General features: G+C 36.7%; 3 protein-coding genes across 4 annotated transcripts; 2 read left to right on the forward strand and 1 right to left on the reverse strand.

Moving 5' to 3' along the window:
- Positions 1-1,358: 1,358 nt before the first annotated feature.
- Positions 1,359-6,017, forward strand: LOC104900003 (AT-rich interactive domain-containing protein 2). 2 transcript variants are annotated; one of them, XM_010687316.4, is made up of 3 exons: positions 1,359-1,659; positions 4,679-4,813; positions 4,966-6,017. In XM_010687316.4, the coding sequence occupies exon 3, from the start codon at positions 4,988-4,990 to the stop codon at positions 5,711-5,713; it is 726 nt and encodes a 241-aa protein (XP_010685618.2). In that variant the 5' UTR covers positions 1,359-1,659; positions 4,679-4,813; positions 4,966-4,987; the 3' UTR covers positions 5,714-6,017. The 2 variants fall into 2 exon arrangements, with proteins under 2 accessions (XP_010685618.2, XP_048503675.1); XM_048647718.2 differs by having other exon boundaries at positions 4,679-4,800.
- Positions 6,018-7,284: 1,267 nt separating this feature from the next.
- On the reverse strand, positions 7,285-9,617 carry LOC104900005 (protein OCTOPUS). The gene has a single exon (XM_010687317.4). It carries the CDS (start codon positions 9,279-9,281, stop codon positions 7,485-7,487), a length of 1,797 nt encoding a protein of 598 aa, XP_010685619.2. The 5' UTR covers positions 9,282-9,617; the 3' UTR covers positions 7,285-7,484.
- A 2,932-nt stretch (positions 9,618-12,549) lies between these two features.
- On the forward strand, positions 12,550-15,638 carry LOC104900006 (uncharacterized). The gene is made up of 3 exons (XM_010687318.4): positions 12,550-12,845; positions 13,742-13,882; positions 15,400-15,638. The coding sequence occupies exons 1-3, from the start codon at positions 12,654-12,656 to the stop codon at positions 15,541-15,543; spliced, it is 477 nt and encodes a 158-aa protein (XP_010685620.2). The 5' UTR covers positions 12,550-12,653; the 3' UTR covers positions 15,544-15,638.
- The last annotated feature ends 246 nt before the right edge of the window (positions 15,639-15,884 follow it).

A 15,884-nucleotide genomic window follows, 5' to 3' on the forward strand; every position in this document is an offset into this window, starting at 1 on the left:
ATAATATTCAATAACCTAATATGCCTATGAAAGTAATTTACAAGATAAGGTCTTAAATAAATCATTAATGGGAGGATTAGTGATATGCGCGTACGCATGGCAGATTCCAGTAGAAACAGTCAAACTTCAACAAGGCATAACTTCTTGAATAGAAGTCTCCCCGTGGCGTGTCACCTATCGTTGGAAAGCTCTCCAAGTATATATTTCAAATCTGTTGGAATTACTCGATTTTAATGAGCATATTAAAAGTTATGATCAGAAGAGTAGACGTGACTCCATTTTCACATTTCTTCTAATGATTTTCTGCTTCGTTTTTGCTCAAACTCGTACTATGAAATATGTAAATGATCCTTATGCACTGTAGCTTCTTTCCAAATGCTCCTAATCCTCAAGTTTAGCTAATCATACTCCAAATACATCCTCAAAGCCTGAAATTCATCAAAAATAATAAAACATACCGAATAGGAGTAGAAAAGCATAACTTAAGAATATGATGCAATAATGAACCTAAATATGATACTAAATGCTCTAAAATGCAACCTAATTACCTAAGTGCACCTAAAAACTATATATAAATATGACTTATCAAATATGAAATCTTAATCTTTTTGAGTGAGATATGAAAGATAGTGAGGATAAGGAGATGTGTCGTTCTAAGTTTTTGAGGGAAGAGAATATATAAGGTTGTAAGTGGGAAGACGAAAATGTGGAGGACTAAAAAAAAAGTGAGATAAATCAGTCATATGATATATGTGGTGGATAGTTATATGGTAGGTGGGATTGATAGTCATATGTGTTGGTGGGTAAAATTATGTGGGTTTATTACTTGCACATAGATGCCTTTGTGACTTGTGGCTACAATTTTTTTTTTACAATTAACAAACAACTACGTTAATCATACTCGATTAGTTATAAGTGAAACAACAATATTACATAAAATCATGAAAACAAATTATATTTATTTTGGCTCCTCTGTACATAATTAGGCATGAACCTCAATCCATATCAATCTTAATTAGCAGTATTTATCTCCTCTTTATATGATTTGTTTCAATATTGGGTAACAATTATGCCCTAAAATATCATCGCACGTATCGCTTGCATAAAAAACTAGTACAATTAGTCAAACCGATTGATATAATCAGCTAATAAAGAAAAAGAGGGACACATATGATAAGGAGAGAGATTGAGAGAAATAAATACTAAATAAAGTAATGTTTCATTTATTTTTGAAACAGTCTAAAATAATAAATGTTTCATTTATTTATTTCAGAACGGATGAAGTATTATTTTTCTCGAATTTCTCATTAATTAATGATTTGTGAAAAGTTATTATAAAGTTTATAACAAAGGGAGAAAACAAAAAGTTGAAGAAAGAAAAAAACAAAATTAAGCACAAAAAAGAAAAACCAAAAATGTTTCCTCTCTCCCTCATTTCTCCTCCCAAACCATCTTAGGCTCCCTCCTCCACCACCACCACCACCACCACCATCGCCACCACTTTCTCTCTCCTCTTCCCATTTTTAACCCACATAAAAAACCATCTCATTCACCTTTTCTCTCCGTTTTTTCTCGCTTATTTTTGTATTTAGGGAGGTGAATTCAACGAAACTAGAGCTCCGTTAATTGTTCTTTAGTTGCAATGAAGAAGTAAACAAGGTTTATCTCTTTTTTTTTTTTATCTTTTTTTATGAACTGGGTTTTTGTTATTTTTGTTATTGATGTTGGTGTTCTTAGCTTAAAGCATTATTGGGAAACTTAGATTTAACCCAGAAAAAAAAAACTTTATTATATGAAATAGAATTAAATTATTTGATCTGGTTTTTTTTTTTTTGGGTGCTGAAGTTGTGAGAGTATTGCGAGGATCCAATTTAATTCAATTGCAGGTTCTTCGGAAGTGGGATGTTGTTTTCATAGATTTGCTTATGTGTGTAGTTTTTGCTTTTTTAGCATGATATTATGTACTTTTTTTCCTCAAGTTGTGGTCTATTTTTGTTATTTATATAGTATTTATTAATTTTAGTGATAAAATATCTTATTTACGTCTATTTTTGCTCCTTTATGCCAAGAAATAAAATGGAGGGAGGAGTTATTTTTTCTTTTATTTATGATATTTTTTGGCAGCATTTTGGCAATGTTTTTCTACAGCAAGAACACGTGAAGAAGTTTTTGAGATTGATATCAGATCTTTTATATTCTGAAAAATAAATTTCTGGGTAGCTTGTGGATGTCAAATGTAGTTGTCTTAGTGATGGTTATGTTTGATTCTTAGCATGCTAGGGAATCTGTTTTAGTCGGAACTTGCGTGCTTGGCGTTCTAGCTTGATAGTGAACACCCGTGTGATCGATTTGATAGGTTATGGATGTCAAATGTAGTTCTTATTGTGATGGTTATGTTTGATTCTTAGCATGCTAGGAAATGTGTTTTAGTCGGAACTTGCGTGCTTGACGTTCGAGCTTGATAGGGAACACCCGTGTGATCGATTTGATAGGTTATGGATGTCAAATGTAGTTCTTATTGTGATGGTTATGTTTGATTCTTAGCATGCTAGGGAATGTGTTTTAGTCGGAACTTGCGTGCTTGGCGTTCGAGCTTGATAGCGAACACCCGTGTGATCGATTTGATAGGTTATGAATGTCAAATGTAGTTCTTATTGTGATGGTTATATTCAATTTCTTAGCATGGTAGGGAAAGTTTTTTAGTTTGGACTTGTGTTCTCGGCTTCCAAGTTTGATTGTGAACACCCATCTAGTTCATTTTCGCCTTTTCCCATTCTCTAATTCAAATCCAAGATCTTCTTTACGTACGAATTCGTTCTCGTCTTGATTCCTTTTCTCTAATTCAAATCCAAGATATTCTTTACTTATGAGTTCATTTTCGTCTTGATTCCCATTCTCAACTTGGATTTATCTGTAAAACATGGGTTTGCATAGGTTTACATAGGTTGCCTTTATTTGTTTGGACTTCCTAAGATAAGGGGTATTGTTTATCTCCATTTTCGTCGTTCTAAAATGATATATTTTTTTTGAATATGTTTCATTTGAACTGCCAGAGAGAAACGATAGATGACATATAAATCGCTAGATAGAGATTTTTTCTGTTGGTTTTTTGCTGTATTTCTCTTCTTGTTTAACATTGTATTTTGTAATTTTGTGTGTTCTTCGTACATATTGCTTGTTCTGTTTCATATTCTCAATGTTCTATGTTTGCTAGTGTGGGCAGAGGTTGTATTAGATAGGCAATGGAGCACACAATTTGTTCTCATGTAAAGTTCAAATGCTAATGTACATAGATTTGTTCATGGCCAAATTGATTAATTAATTGGTTGGCATACAAAGGTTCACTAAGGAAAAAACAACTAATCAATTAAGGCGCTGTACAAATTTTCAATGGCCTTTATGGCCAAATAGAGGAGATTTATATATCCAACACATGCTCTATTTTACATGGGAATTGGGATCGATAATGACGTACAATCCTCTTTTGGGATGTAATTGGAATGTACCGTCAAAGAACTTTTGAAATTTTTCGGGGAGAAACCATGAAGACAGAACAACAGAATCTGGAAGGACATGATCCCTTGGAGCTGAATGGTATTGAGGGATCCAAATGATTGATCTAACGTGGATAACTTTTTTTTCTGGTGTAACTTTGTAGTGAATCAGCCTCTATATGAGAGTAAGGTAATAATAGGTTTGCGGTATAAGATCTCGGATTAACTCTTAATGAGTGTCTACTTTGAAAGAGAACTTGTTCGGGATCATTGGTTTTCACAACTTTCTTTGTTTGGTTTATAATGGGTGGGCAATAGTTTTCCATGGATGGTAAGTAGATCTCGCAAGGACAGAAAACATTTCCCTTTCTAAAGGACTGCATTTGACCTCTCTTATCCTAGCTGTCCTCCCCCTCAAATTTTCAATTTTCTTTTTCTTCCTACCTTTTCTCGTAAAGAACCAAAAGGAGGAAATATTTTAAAGTGTTTCATGTTCAACAAAACAGAGCCTTTGGTGGTCGTGACATATAACTCTCTATCAGCAATACACCTGTGATTTGTTACTTTGTTTTCAAGGATCTGATCTTGCTATATTTGTCTAATAGCTGGGATTGTTGGTCAAGTCTCTTAAAAAATATGTGAATAGTTATGCATCATGATTTTAAGGTTGTTTGAACATTGGATTATACAATGCAATTCCCACGATGTCACTGGAACAAAAATAAAAATAAAAATGCTGCTTTATTCTCTTTATCCTTGTGGCAAGCAAGTTTTGACTTATTTGATAGAGCTACTTTACCTCCAAGTCTCCAAATTGGGGTCTAAAATTTGTAGTCACGGCCCTATTAATGGTGAGGCAATATTATGTGAATGGGGCCTCTGGCCCCTTGTTCCTCTTGCTGCATCAGTATAGTGCCTCGTGTTGGTACATTTCTCTCCAGCTAGCTCATGAGTGATATTAGTAAATTAACATTAGAATTTTGCTAGAATAGTCTAGATCAAGATGGAGGAAATAGGAAGGTTATTTTTCAAGATCTCTGGTAAGCTGAGTATATCTTACCCTATCCCACGCTTGCATTGCTGATGGTTGTTGTGGTTGTATATAGTTCTGACTCTTTTCTGGTTCTATATGTTATTATGTATATGAATTTAACATGCTCGTTTTTTTTTCTTTTCCCCAAAAGGTGTTGGAACTGGTCTGATCAGCCGATTTTGAGGAGTTGATCGAGGACTGGTGAATCAGGCATACAGCTTATGCTTTGAGCAACATATTGTGTGGAATCAGAAACATTCCCAAGCATTAGAAGTATAAAAACCTGGTATTTTTAGTTTAACTCAACAAGATTTATTCATTTGATTTGGCAACATGCACATGTACAGACATCTTGGTTCTTGTGATTATTGGGAATCAGCAAGTTACTCCAATTTACTAAATATTTATCATCTGGGTATCAATGTTTAAATAAACTAGGCAACAATTTGATACATTCACCATGCACAAGCCAAAGAAAAGAAATCTTCAATCACCTCAGAAGTCAGTGGACTGGTTAGAATACATTAATGATTGTCTTCCTGCGCTAGTAATACCTGTTGGACCTCGGTTTCAAGCTGATGTGGCAGAATGGGTGGGGCCATCTAATGAGCGATATGTCAATGGTGATTCAGATACTTCAAGGTGGTTCGGTACCAAAATGTGGACCCCTCAAGATGATAGTACAGACTCAGGATGTAAAATTGGAAAAGGAAGGCTTGATTCCTGCACTTGTTCTTCTCCCGGTTCTCCATATTGCGTAAAACAGCATGTTACTGAAGCACGAGCAAGATTGCAATCGGAACTGGGCCCCACATTTAAGAGTTGGAAATTCGACATGATGGGTGAAGTTGTTGGCAAGTCGTGGACTTCAAAGCAGAAAAAGAAATTTGATCACTTTGTTAAGGCAAATCCATTATCACAGGGTAAGAGCTTTCTGCAGCCAGCTATGTCATCCTTCCCATCCAAGACCAGGAAAGATATTGTCAATTATTATCTTAATGTGTATGTTCCTAAGCGCATTAGTTTGATAAGTCGGTCTGGATGTAAAGTGCTTGATAGTGATGATGATGAGGTTGTGGAAGCCCCAAATACCCCGAATGCCAAGAATTCTCTGAAAAGATCTCGATCTGATAGCGATGAGAGTGCAAAACTTGCCAAGTCCCACTACTTGACAGGGAGAAGATGACATACAGACTCAAAATCTTGCCGAACTACTCTTTTCAGGTTTTCCTTTTAGTTCAGAGGATTCCTTTTGTTATTTTTTTTGCCTGTAATTGTTGCACGATGCAGTGCGATAGTATCGATACTAGGAATAGCAAATTTAGGCCTGAACTCTGTGATGGGATCTTCAGGCATCAGGCTTGACTGGATAGTTAGGGGCTGTGTAACTAGGAAAATCATATAACTGCGCAAATTTTGTCACACAATTCTTTCTGCTCATATTGTGCTTAGAAGAAGGTAATACAAAATTTTCATGTTTTGAAGGCAAATTTATCATAATAGTGTAACTGCAACTAGTGATGTGACAGAATTTGGATGGAGGTACAATTAATTGTTCAGTAGTGTACACATTCGTGATATAAAAATGGTTACAAAATACAATTTGATGACAAGTATAGCTATTTGACAAAAAATTAAAATCAACTAAATTTTCGTCCCAAGAGTCTTGTGACTCGTGAGGGCACTTCTGCAACTTCACTTTGTGTGGGGATCACAAACTTGTCATCGCTTGTTTAGCTAATTAAAATGTAGCCAAATAGAGTTTTAATTTCCTGTTTATGAGTAAGATCTGCCAAATTTGAATAATACAGTACGTAAACATACCCAAGTAATTTTCATGATGAGTCCCATACATTTTGGCAACTCAATCAATTATATATTTATATATGGGGTCTACAACCTTGTCATCGCTTGTTAGCTAGCTAAAATATAGCCGATTAGAGATTTTCTTTCTACTTTATGAGCAAGATTTAGCGAATTCCAATAAGATCCCCTCAATCACTTCCATATCAAGAAAGATGCCGACGAGTGACGATTGTCTGGGGGTGGCAATGATGCGAGTCGAGTTCGAGTTTGAGCTAGCTCGGCTCGACTCGTTAGCATTTCTAGTCGAGTTTGAGTTGAGCTGAGCTCACTAGAGTCGAGTTTTAACCGAGTTCTGTCCGGACTTTGACCGAATCGATCTTTAACCGAGTAGATTTCGAGTAGTTTGCAAGTTTCTCATGTTAAAAACAGCAATAAGGTAAAAAAATGTTGAATTTAGGTACTTTACTATTGATAATTGGGTATTCGAGTTTTTCACGGGTTTTCAAGTCGAGTATCGAGTTGCTTCACTCGACTCAGCAACATCTTGAGTCAAGCTTGAGTGCAATTCGCTCACTCGAGTCTAGCTTTGACCAAGTTTTGGTCGAGTCGATCTCAAATAGCTTACGAGTTGTCTCGTCTCATTGCCTTCCCCGACTGCGTGATGAATAAGACAACCTCCCACCCCCACCCCCACCCCCACCCCCATTTCCATATCATGATTCATGAAAGACAGTGATGGCTACCTAATTTACAATCGTAATATGCTCAAAATGCACATCACAATAAGAGGTGTAGTTGTAGGTCTGTGAAATTTGCATAAACCCGTGCAAGTTCATTAAGGGTGTCAAATAATTCAGAGACTTGCGATGCGACCCCACAATAAGAAAAGAACATCAATACTTCACAAATTGAGATACCTCACAACAAAACCATACATTCATATAGGAACAATTTTAAGCACATTTGAGATCTTGATGATGTTATTTGAAAATTCAGCCAAGTGTTCTACAAGGTAAAATTACTACTAGTAGCATCTATCAAAGGAGAAAACATGAAATAGGTTACAAAGTGTCTTTACAAAATGGCCCTGAAACTGAAAAATCATATCAACATGAACTGCTCTGATCTATTGTTTCAGTACTACTACAACCTTAATACAGTTTTAGGCTTTTAGCCAAGGATTTTGAGTTCTTCAACCTACTTTTTCCTAACCTATTTGATCTCCTACGGCTCCTCAACGGTGTCAGATAAAATCGCAACAAGCCATTATCAACGTGGTTAGGCGAGTACCTAGCACTCCGATTCCTGTGTGAAACAACAGCTTCCTGCCTACTCCTAACAATGGCCTTCGATTCATTCCTACTATCTATTCCACCAACTGATCCAACTATAGTGGAAGAAGACCCCCTAGAGCTTGAAGTGCTATGACTTCGAGCAAGTCTCCTTGCACTGTGATCCACAGAATCAGCATCAAGGCTCTCTAAATTTTCTCTTTCGCGCTCTTCACTAGTCCCGAATTTATCCCCCTTTCTTCGATTTAGCAAACCCCACATACTCCACAACTTGCTCCATTGGCGACATTTCTTGAAACCCTTTCCATTGCTGCTGCTAGACACAGAAGCAAGATCTTTAGAAGCCGTCTCAAAACTCTCTGAACTATCATCTCCATTGGAATTCGACTTCAACCTCCATTCATTCAACTCTTTCTCAGTAATAAGCAACTTTGTCCCATTAAAAATCCCAATAGCAGCTGGAGAAACCTTAGCATTTGACAATCCTTTTGCTTCACCATCATCCTCAATCACCCCCATATCATTTTTAACCGAACTAGATCGATCAAACCCGTTTCTCCACCGCTCTCTATCACTCCCATTTTCCACCTTCATTTTCCCTTCACTCAAAACTCGGTTATCAAATCCATAAACTGTAGCCATAGCATTCTCTATAACAGAAACCATAGGAGCATTGCCATTCCCACGAGGCAATGCCGCCCTCCCACCAACAAGATACCCGTCCCAAGACGCCCTAGGAGCATCAAACTCGCTCCTCCTCGCCTCATCAACCGATATCCTACCACAATCAACCGATGCCCTCCCTAAATCAATCGAAAACCTCGGATCCGTATCACAAGACTTTCTCCCAAATCCACCACAATCAATTGACGCTCTACCTAAATCAATAGAACCTCGAGGATCCGTATCACACGACCGCCTTCCGAAACCATAATCACCAACCTCTGACTGAGTATCCCTCAACCTCCTTCCTCTCAAATTCTCAAGCTTCATCTCCCCCAAACTACCACCACCACCATTACCTTCACTAAACTTCTCTCTCTTCTGCTTCTTCCCCCATTTCTGAAACTTCTTACTAAATACAGAAGCAGCAATCCAAAAACTTCCAGCAATTTCCTTAAAATCCTTCTTATTACCACCACTAATTTTACCATTACCTTCAAATTCAAGATCTATAAACTCTTTCATAGTCTTACCTTCATCAAACTCATCCACATTTCCAAAATTAGAAACCCTAGCTTCAACTTCAAATCCTTCATCTATTGTTATCTCATCCTCCTCAACAACAGTACAAGTACCTTTACTCAAAAACCTCGATTCCACCGAAACGACATCATCTTCCTCCTCCTCAACATCATCGTCAATGTCGAACAAAGAGGAGAGAGATTTACGACCACGCACATCGCAAGATCTCCGACGAGGTTCCATTCCGAAAACAACGTCGCAGTTTTTCGCCGAAAAAGTCTTGCATCGTCGGAGCTCCGGCAAAACTCCGGCGGTAGAAGTCGAGGCTTCGCCGGAAGTAGTCGAAGGGTTTAGGAGAGAGAGTCGTTCACGAAGACATGGCGCGCAAAGTCCGGTTGTTGTAGAGATGTTTGGGTGACGGTGACATGGAGTTAAACGACGAGGTTTAGGGTTTGGTGGTTGTTGCGCCATTGTTGGAAAACAAAAAAAGCTTCAAAGTGTGGAAGTTAACGGCATGTTTGGAGAGAGAAAGAGAAAAACTCAAAAACCTTGTTTCAGGATTTCACTTGGGTAGAGGTTTTGTTTGGTTTTCATTGGATTCGTGAAAACTTTTTTTATGGTTTTTGTAAGATTCTTTGTTTTGCTCTTTTTTGGGTGTAAGTAGTATTGTAGTGTGGTGTCTGTATGTGAAGAAAAATCTGAGTTGTTCTCTCTCCTGCTCTCGTGCTATTTCTGGGTTTTTTTCTTTTTGGCAATTGTTTATGTTTTGGGAGTTTGTAAGGTGGTGTAATAATGTTAATTGTAGCATTTTTATGTCTAAAGTATAGGTTGTGTATAGCTTATTAGTAGTATCAATTGCACGAATGGTTTTTGCTTTTTAGTCATTAGTGACAAAATAATTGAGTAGGCATAATAATATAACTTACAACTTGATGATGAATTGATGGAACATAAGGGATTTTTTGTCCCATTATTGAGAATTTGAATTGTTATATCAATTGATGAAACATAATGTTTTTTTTGGTTTGTGTTAACTGGTTCAGGTGTCGGGAAAATTTGTTGCAAAAGACGTTTCGTACAACAAAGGGGAGGGGAGTGCACAAAATAAGCATGAATAATATAACTCGTGTTTTTTTCCTTGTTATTTTTGCAATTGAATCTGGTATTTCGTTTGATTCTATTTCTCAATTGTGTAGATTAAACTAGAGGTGATCATGGCCCTGGCCGGACTTTAGCCAAAAAAAAGTGGTTCATTTCGGGCTAAAGCTGCCGGACGAGCCAAGGTTCAGGCCATAAAAAACGCGCCAAAGCCCCGTGTTTTGGACCAGGTTGAAATTTGGCCTATTTTTCCAAATCTAGGTGACTCGTAGCTCAAATTTTTTGCCCAAAAAATGGCCAGGTTGAAAAAACGTGCTCAAAACCCACCCAAAATCGGGTCGATCTCGCGGCCTGGGCTAATTTTAATCACCTCTAGATTAAACCTTTTGTTTGATAGGAGGAATTTTCTGCATCTTTGCATCAATGAAGTTAGTTTCTATGGGAAATATTTTCTTTTTTGAAGGTCCACTTATTTCTCCGAATCCAAAGATTCCACAAGGCAAAGGAGAAGGAGTTTCCAGAGATGCCCCGAGGAGATAAAGTGGATTGATTGCTCATATTTTCTTTCAACTAAGATTTGAAGTTTGTTTTTTGGAAAAAATGAGGCAAGGGCCCAAAATTTAGTTGCCTTAATACACACTCGAAAGATATGATCCATAATTTATTGATTTGAGGGACTAAGGAGATAAGCACCATTAGTGAGATTCATTGTTTAGTTTAAGTTTGTATTACAAGACATTATTTTCTACTAGATTTACTATGTATGAAAATTTTCATCGTAGGTTAACCTGGGAGTCATTTGGTTAAACTTAATAAGTTAGTTTCATACCAATCTTATGTTTGCGTGCTTTGTGTTTTTATTTGATTGTGTGTTGATGCGTAAGCATTGTTTATTACTCTTGCTTTCGTCAAGATAAATTTGACCCCTTTCTTTCTTATTCTTACATATACCATATATTTTAAGAAGTGAATATCGTATTTAGTGGTAGGGTACGACGAAAGAATACAAAAGGTAATTTCACTATATATTTTTTCAGATGCAAAACCTATAACAAGAATATTTTTTTATTCGTGCGGTGCGGTAGTTCTGAAAAGAAAGATTTCCTATATTTTCTTTCATCTCTACATTGACGTGCGCACCATGAGGATATTAAATGGGGGTAATATCTTTAATAAAGTGTTTTTTTTTAATCTTATGCCTTATGAAATAGGATAGACGAATCCATATTAATCTGCACGAGTTAAAAATATAGTCACTATTCACCTTATGGATTAATCTCTAAATAGGAGAGGAAAAAAACCTTAATTTTCTCTATTCTCTCTCGGTGCCTCCTCTTTTCCTCCTTTTGTTCCCTCCTACATTTTTTTGTCGGGATACCATTAAGGATTCAAATGGATGATAGATCATCCACCACCCGCTTAACCCGATTTTATCAAGTGGGTAAAAACCAGAAATAAACGGATGAAAAACGGGTGACGGGTGAGATTTTTTTCATCTGTCGCCCAATCCATCACCCACTTAACACACACCCATCATTCATATTACCAATTACACATGTTTTATTTGAATTTCGAACCCGATCCATTTTCATCTCCATCTCCAGCTGCCATGGATAACAAAAAGTACAGAGAAAAGAAAAGGAAATTTTCACCTGCTACCTATTATTCACAACACCTCAATCTTAACCACTCGCCCCATGACCTTATGGATTGGCTTTACTAGACAGGAATCCTTGGGAATCATTATCACTTTTTTTTTTTTGGTGAAAAGGGTATTGCATTAATAAAGCTTATAAATCAGTCCTGGCTATGAAATAGCCTCATACAATCAAGTTCCACAAGTGTTTCACAAAAACTAGGCATGATAGGAATGTCTCTAGTTTCATTAAGCATACAAGCATTCTTCCTACAATCTTTAGCCATTTCATCTGCCACCCCATTATGCTCCCGCCTCACGAATACGAACTGGGAAGTTTGAAACCTCTTTTGCCACTCCCTGCATTCATTTACAACATGACAATAAAAATCTCGACTAGAATAGTCCATATTCATCAACGTAATTGCCTGCTTATTATCAGAGATAATGGTGATATTGTTGAGGTACTCCTTATGCGCAAACCGTAACCCCTCCAGGATAGCTAAGAGCTCGGCCATTAGTACATCTTTAGCATATATAGATTTTTGAAATCCCCCTAGCCATTCTCCCTTATGATTACGCAACACACCTGCAATACCCGTTAAATAGCTCTTGGCAAGAAAAGAGGCGTCAACATGTATGTAGAAGCAAGTAGGATCATTAAAGATAATGTTTCCAGGTTGTGTTGGTTCCAAGTTAACAATTTTATAAGATGTAAGGAAATCTCGAGCTGCATAGATAGCTTTTCTAAGAGTACAGAGCGGTTGCGGCACATTTTGTTTTTGAAAATGAACAAATTACGGTTTTTCCAAATCTCATAACAAATAAAGGGGAATAAGGTTGCCCACTCAATGTTCTGACTTTCTTTATAGCACAATACATTCTCTCTTACCCATACATGATCATTGTCTTTCCACACAATTGGGGTGCAGCACACTCCCAGACACACTGAGCATGGTCACAATCCTTGATGGCATGATACGAGGACTCCTCTTGCCTATTACATATGGGACAAACCGGGGAGGGAACAATCATTATCACTTTGTTCACTCTAATAATCTAATTTGTCTTCACCTTCTTCTGTGGATGCTCTTTCAGGATAATTCTCAATGACAAATCTTTACACAGGGCTAAAACTTAGTAAGGAAGAATCAGAAAGCGTATCCAAAGTTGCTGTGAATCCTCACCGCCCTAACCTCGAACTCAGCTTCTATGAAGATTTTACATTACGCGGTATTCGAGTTCACCGAGTTGAACCAGAACTCATCGTTTGTTCTTTCAAGGTTCCTCCTCGACTCACTGTAAGTCAATAAAAATCCCATTTTATTTTCAATTATTATGGCCTGATTACAATTTACAGGATTTGAATTGGAAATGTATGAAATATGAAAGTGGTTGTACAATTCTTAGTTTCTTAGTAGATGCATCATATTGATTTTTTACGCTATTTAGATATCAATTTCGACCATCTTTAATTACTGATTTATAATGATAAATGTGTCATAGTTTTAATGGGTGATTGGTTAAGCTCAATGTATATTTTCAAAAATATTTTTCACAATTTTTAATAATATATAAGCAAGGGGATGTTTGGTTCATATAGTGATATGAGTTTGGAATCGGGAATGAAATCTAGCCGGTATAGGTTTGGAACTTGATACCTAATATCATATGTTTGGTTTTATTTGGAAATGAAATTTTATCTTCTATTTAATACCTAAATGTATTGGTATGAGTCAAATTTACCTCCCTCGGGTTTCTAAATCCCATACCTTATGGGTTTAAGGTATGAGTTTTAAATTTATCAAATTATTAAACAAACACTAAGTATGGGTTTTGCTTATTCTAAACTCATACCTTATACCAAAATTATATGACCAAACACTCCCTAAAGGTATTGATGGTCAAATATGTGCATCTTGCTAGTCAATATGATGTATCTATCAAGAACAGATGATAACAAGTCCTTTCAATTGACAATTGATGATTTCATGAATATCATAATATATGTCATAGATGCTATATCGTAAGTAAATATCTTGGGAAATCTATGAAGATAGAGTTAAGTCTTAACCAAAGAATAAATATTTTACTATCAATCACAAGTTTCGTGTTGGGCATAGTATTCATGCCGGAAATTATGATCAAAACTAAAAGTTTGAAATGAATGTAAATTTTGAAGTCCTTTGTGCTGCAGGATAGGAATGGAAATTTGGCTTCAGGCGCGATTGCAAGCCTTGTTGATGATATTGGTGCTGTTGTGATTTACAGAGAAGGCCTCCCAATGAATGTATCTGTCACCATGTCTATCTCTTATGTCTCAACTGCCAAGGTTGATGTATGTAAGCCTTCAATTTTAGATCTTCATGCTATTCGTTATACTTTGTGGATGCGAGCTAATTTAATTGGTAGAGTTTTGTGGGGGGTGGTACCGGAAACTTGGGATTGAGTGTTGCCTACAAATTACAATACTGTCCTTTGGGGCTCATTCTACAGAAAAGACTTGTTATTAATTGTACTTTGATTTGTTTTTGTAGGGATAATTTTGTGTCATTTTACTTCGTTATGAATGTTGTTAGTAAATGCTTGCTCCTAGAGCTTTTCATGGGCCATTTTGGCTCGGAATGTGATGTCCGATCCTTGTATAATCGAGCTGGAGTAGATCAGGTAAGTGGCCTAAGAGTAGAGTAATTTAAGTACATCAGGCTGCGACGCTGACTAATTAGGATGTCCAGATTAGTAATCCACTGCCCTACTTGGCCAAATGAGCCAAGTCAGACTTGATCAGCTCATTGTTCCTTGCTTTTGCTTATCATGGTTTAGTCTGGTGTAAAAGTCTAAAAGACAAACATGCAACTCAAAAGCTGCATGAAGGATAAGTGGGGTACTTTTTTCAAACCAAGATTCTGCATATGATCGGTTCTGGTCTGGCATTTGTAAATGTTTATTTTATCAGCTGAAAACTTGAAGTTGATGGTGGCATTCTAATGGAAGTACAACAGTATCTTTCCTTTTCTATTACTATGTGAATGCACATTACAATCTAGTGATGCCGTGGCTTGTGAGATGATTTGGGAGTTAGCAAACCTATTGTTTGTGCATTAATTGATGGATATTGTTATGAAAAATTAACTTACAGCGTGACAAAGTTAACTATAAAATAGGCAACTTTTCTCCCTTTTAAAGCATGTTCATGGATTTGAAGAACTCCTCCCCCCCCCCCCTGGTTTAGCGTGAGGTCAATACTTTTAAGGGATGGTAATGACTATGTGCTATGTGTAACCTCTCATGCGAATATGCAATGATGCGAAAGTGTAATGAACTAGCTTAAGGGAGAGGAGTAGCGTAGGCAACACAATACTAGCTGTAAGTAAGCTTTTAGATGAAGCTAGTCACTTAGACATGGAAATGCTATATAAGGAGAAGATCAGTGAGAGAGAAAGGGACATGAATATTATTGGGAGTTCTCTTTAGTTTTGTCTTTCACTTTGGGAGAGAACAAGCCTCTCAAAAGCTTGTACTATCTTTATTTCCAACTTCTATTGCAAATTTCTGCGCAATTTTCCAGTTCATTATAGAATGTCCATAGTAAATCATTTCCTATTTAAAGTGGATGTGTTTCTTCATTGACTTTTATACTGTATATGACCCCTTTTCGTGGTGTCAATGAATCATAGTGAAAACCGATGAAGAAAATACACTGTCAGGATATGGAGATACACATGAGAATTCATGTAATATCAAACAGAAATTCACAATTAGCACACCATTCATGAGTCCTAACCAGCTAGAGAATGGACAATCATTGCAAATTAGGATTTCTATATGCAACTAAAACTCCCATGACTTTGACAGGATGAGCTGGAGATAACCTCAAGGCTTTTGGGACAGAAAGGGGCTGTTTTTGGAACTAGTGTCTTGCTCAAGAATAAAGCTACTGGGGAGACTATAGCTGAAGGTCGACACACACTCTTTAGCAAACATGCTAGCAAAATTTGATTGGAACGCGTGTATGTTATTTCAGGGATTGGTAAGGTTGAAAGACATATTGATGGCGATGGTTAAACAAAGATTATGAGATCCTCCATTACATACACCCAATGTTGTTAAAATCGAGATTCTACTTTGAATCGAAAACAACCTTTAGAATCGAATCGTATAATCGAATCGTAGAATCGTAAGATTCTACAAACATGTATAATAAAGATATTGCACTCAATCTTTATTGAATATGCTAAAATTATAAGTTAAAAGACCTAAAAATTGGAAAAAAATAGTTGTTTACCCACTATATTGGCAATAACTAACAATATATATCTTTTATTTTCTTTGTTAGCATG

The sequence above is a fragment of the Beta vulgaris genome, chromosome 7 (genome assembly GCF_026745355.1).
Source record: "Beta vulgaris subsp. vulgaris cultivar EL10 chromosome 7, EL10.2, whole genome shotgun sequence".
Classification (NCBI taxonomy): domain Eukaryota; kingdom Viridiplantae; phylum Streptophyta; class Magnoliopsida; order Caryophyllales; family Amaranthaceae; genus Beta; species Beta vulgaris.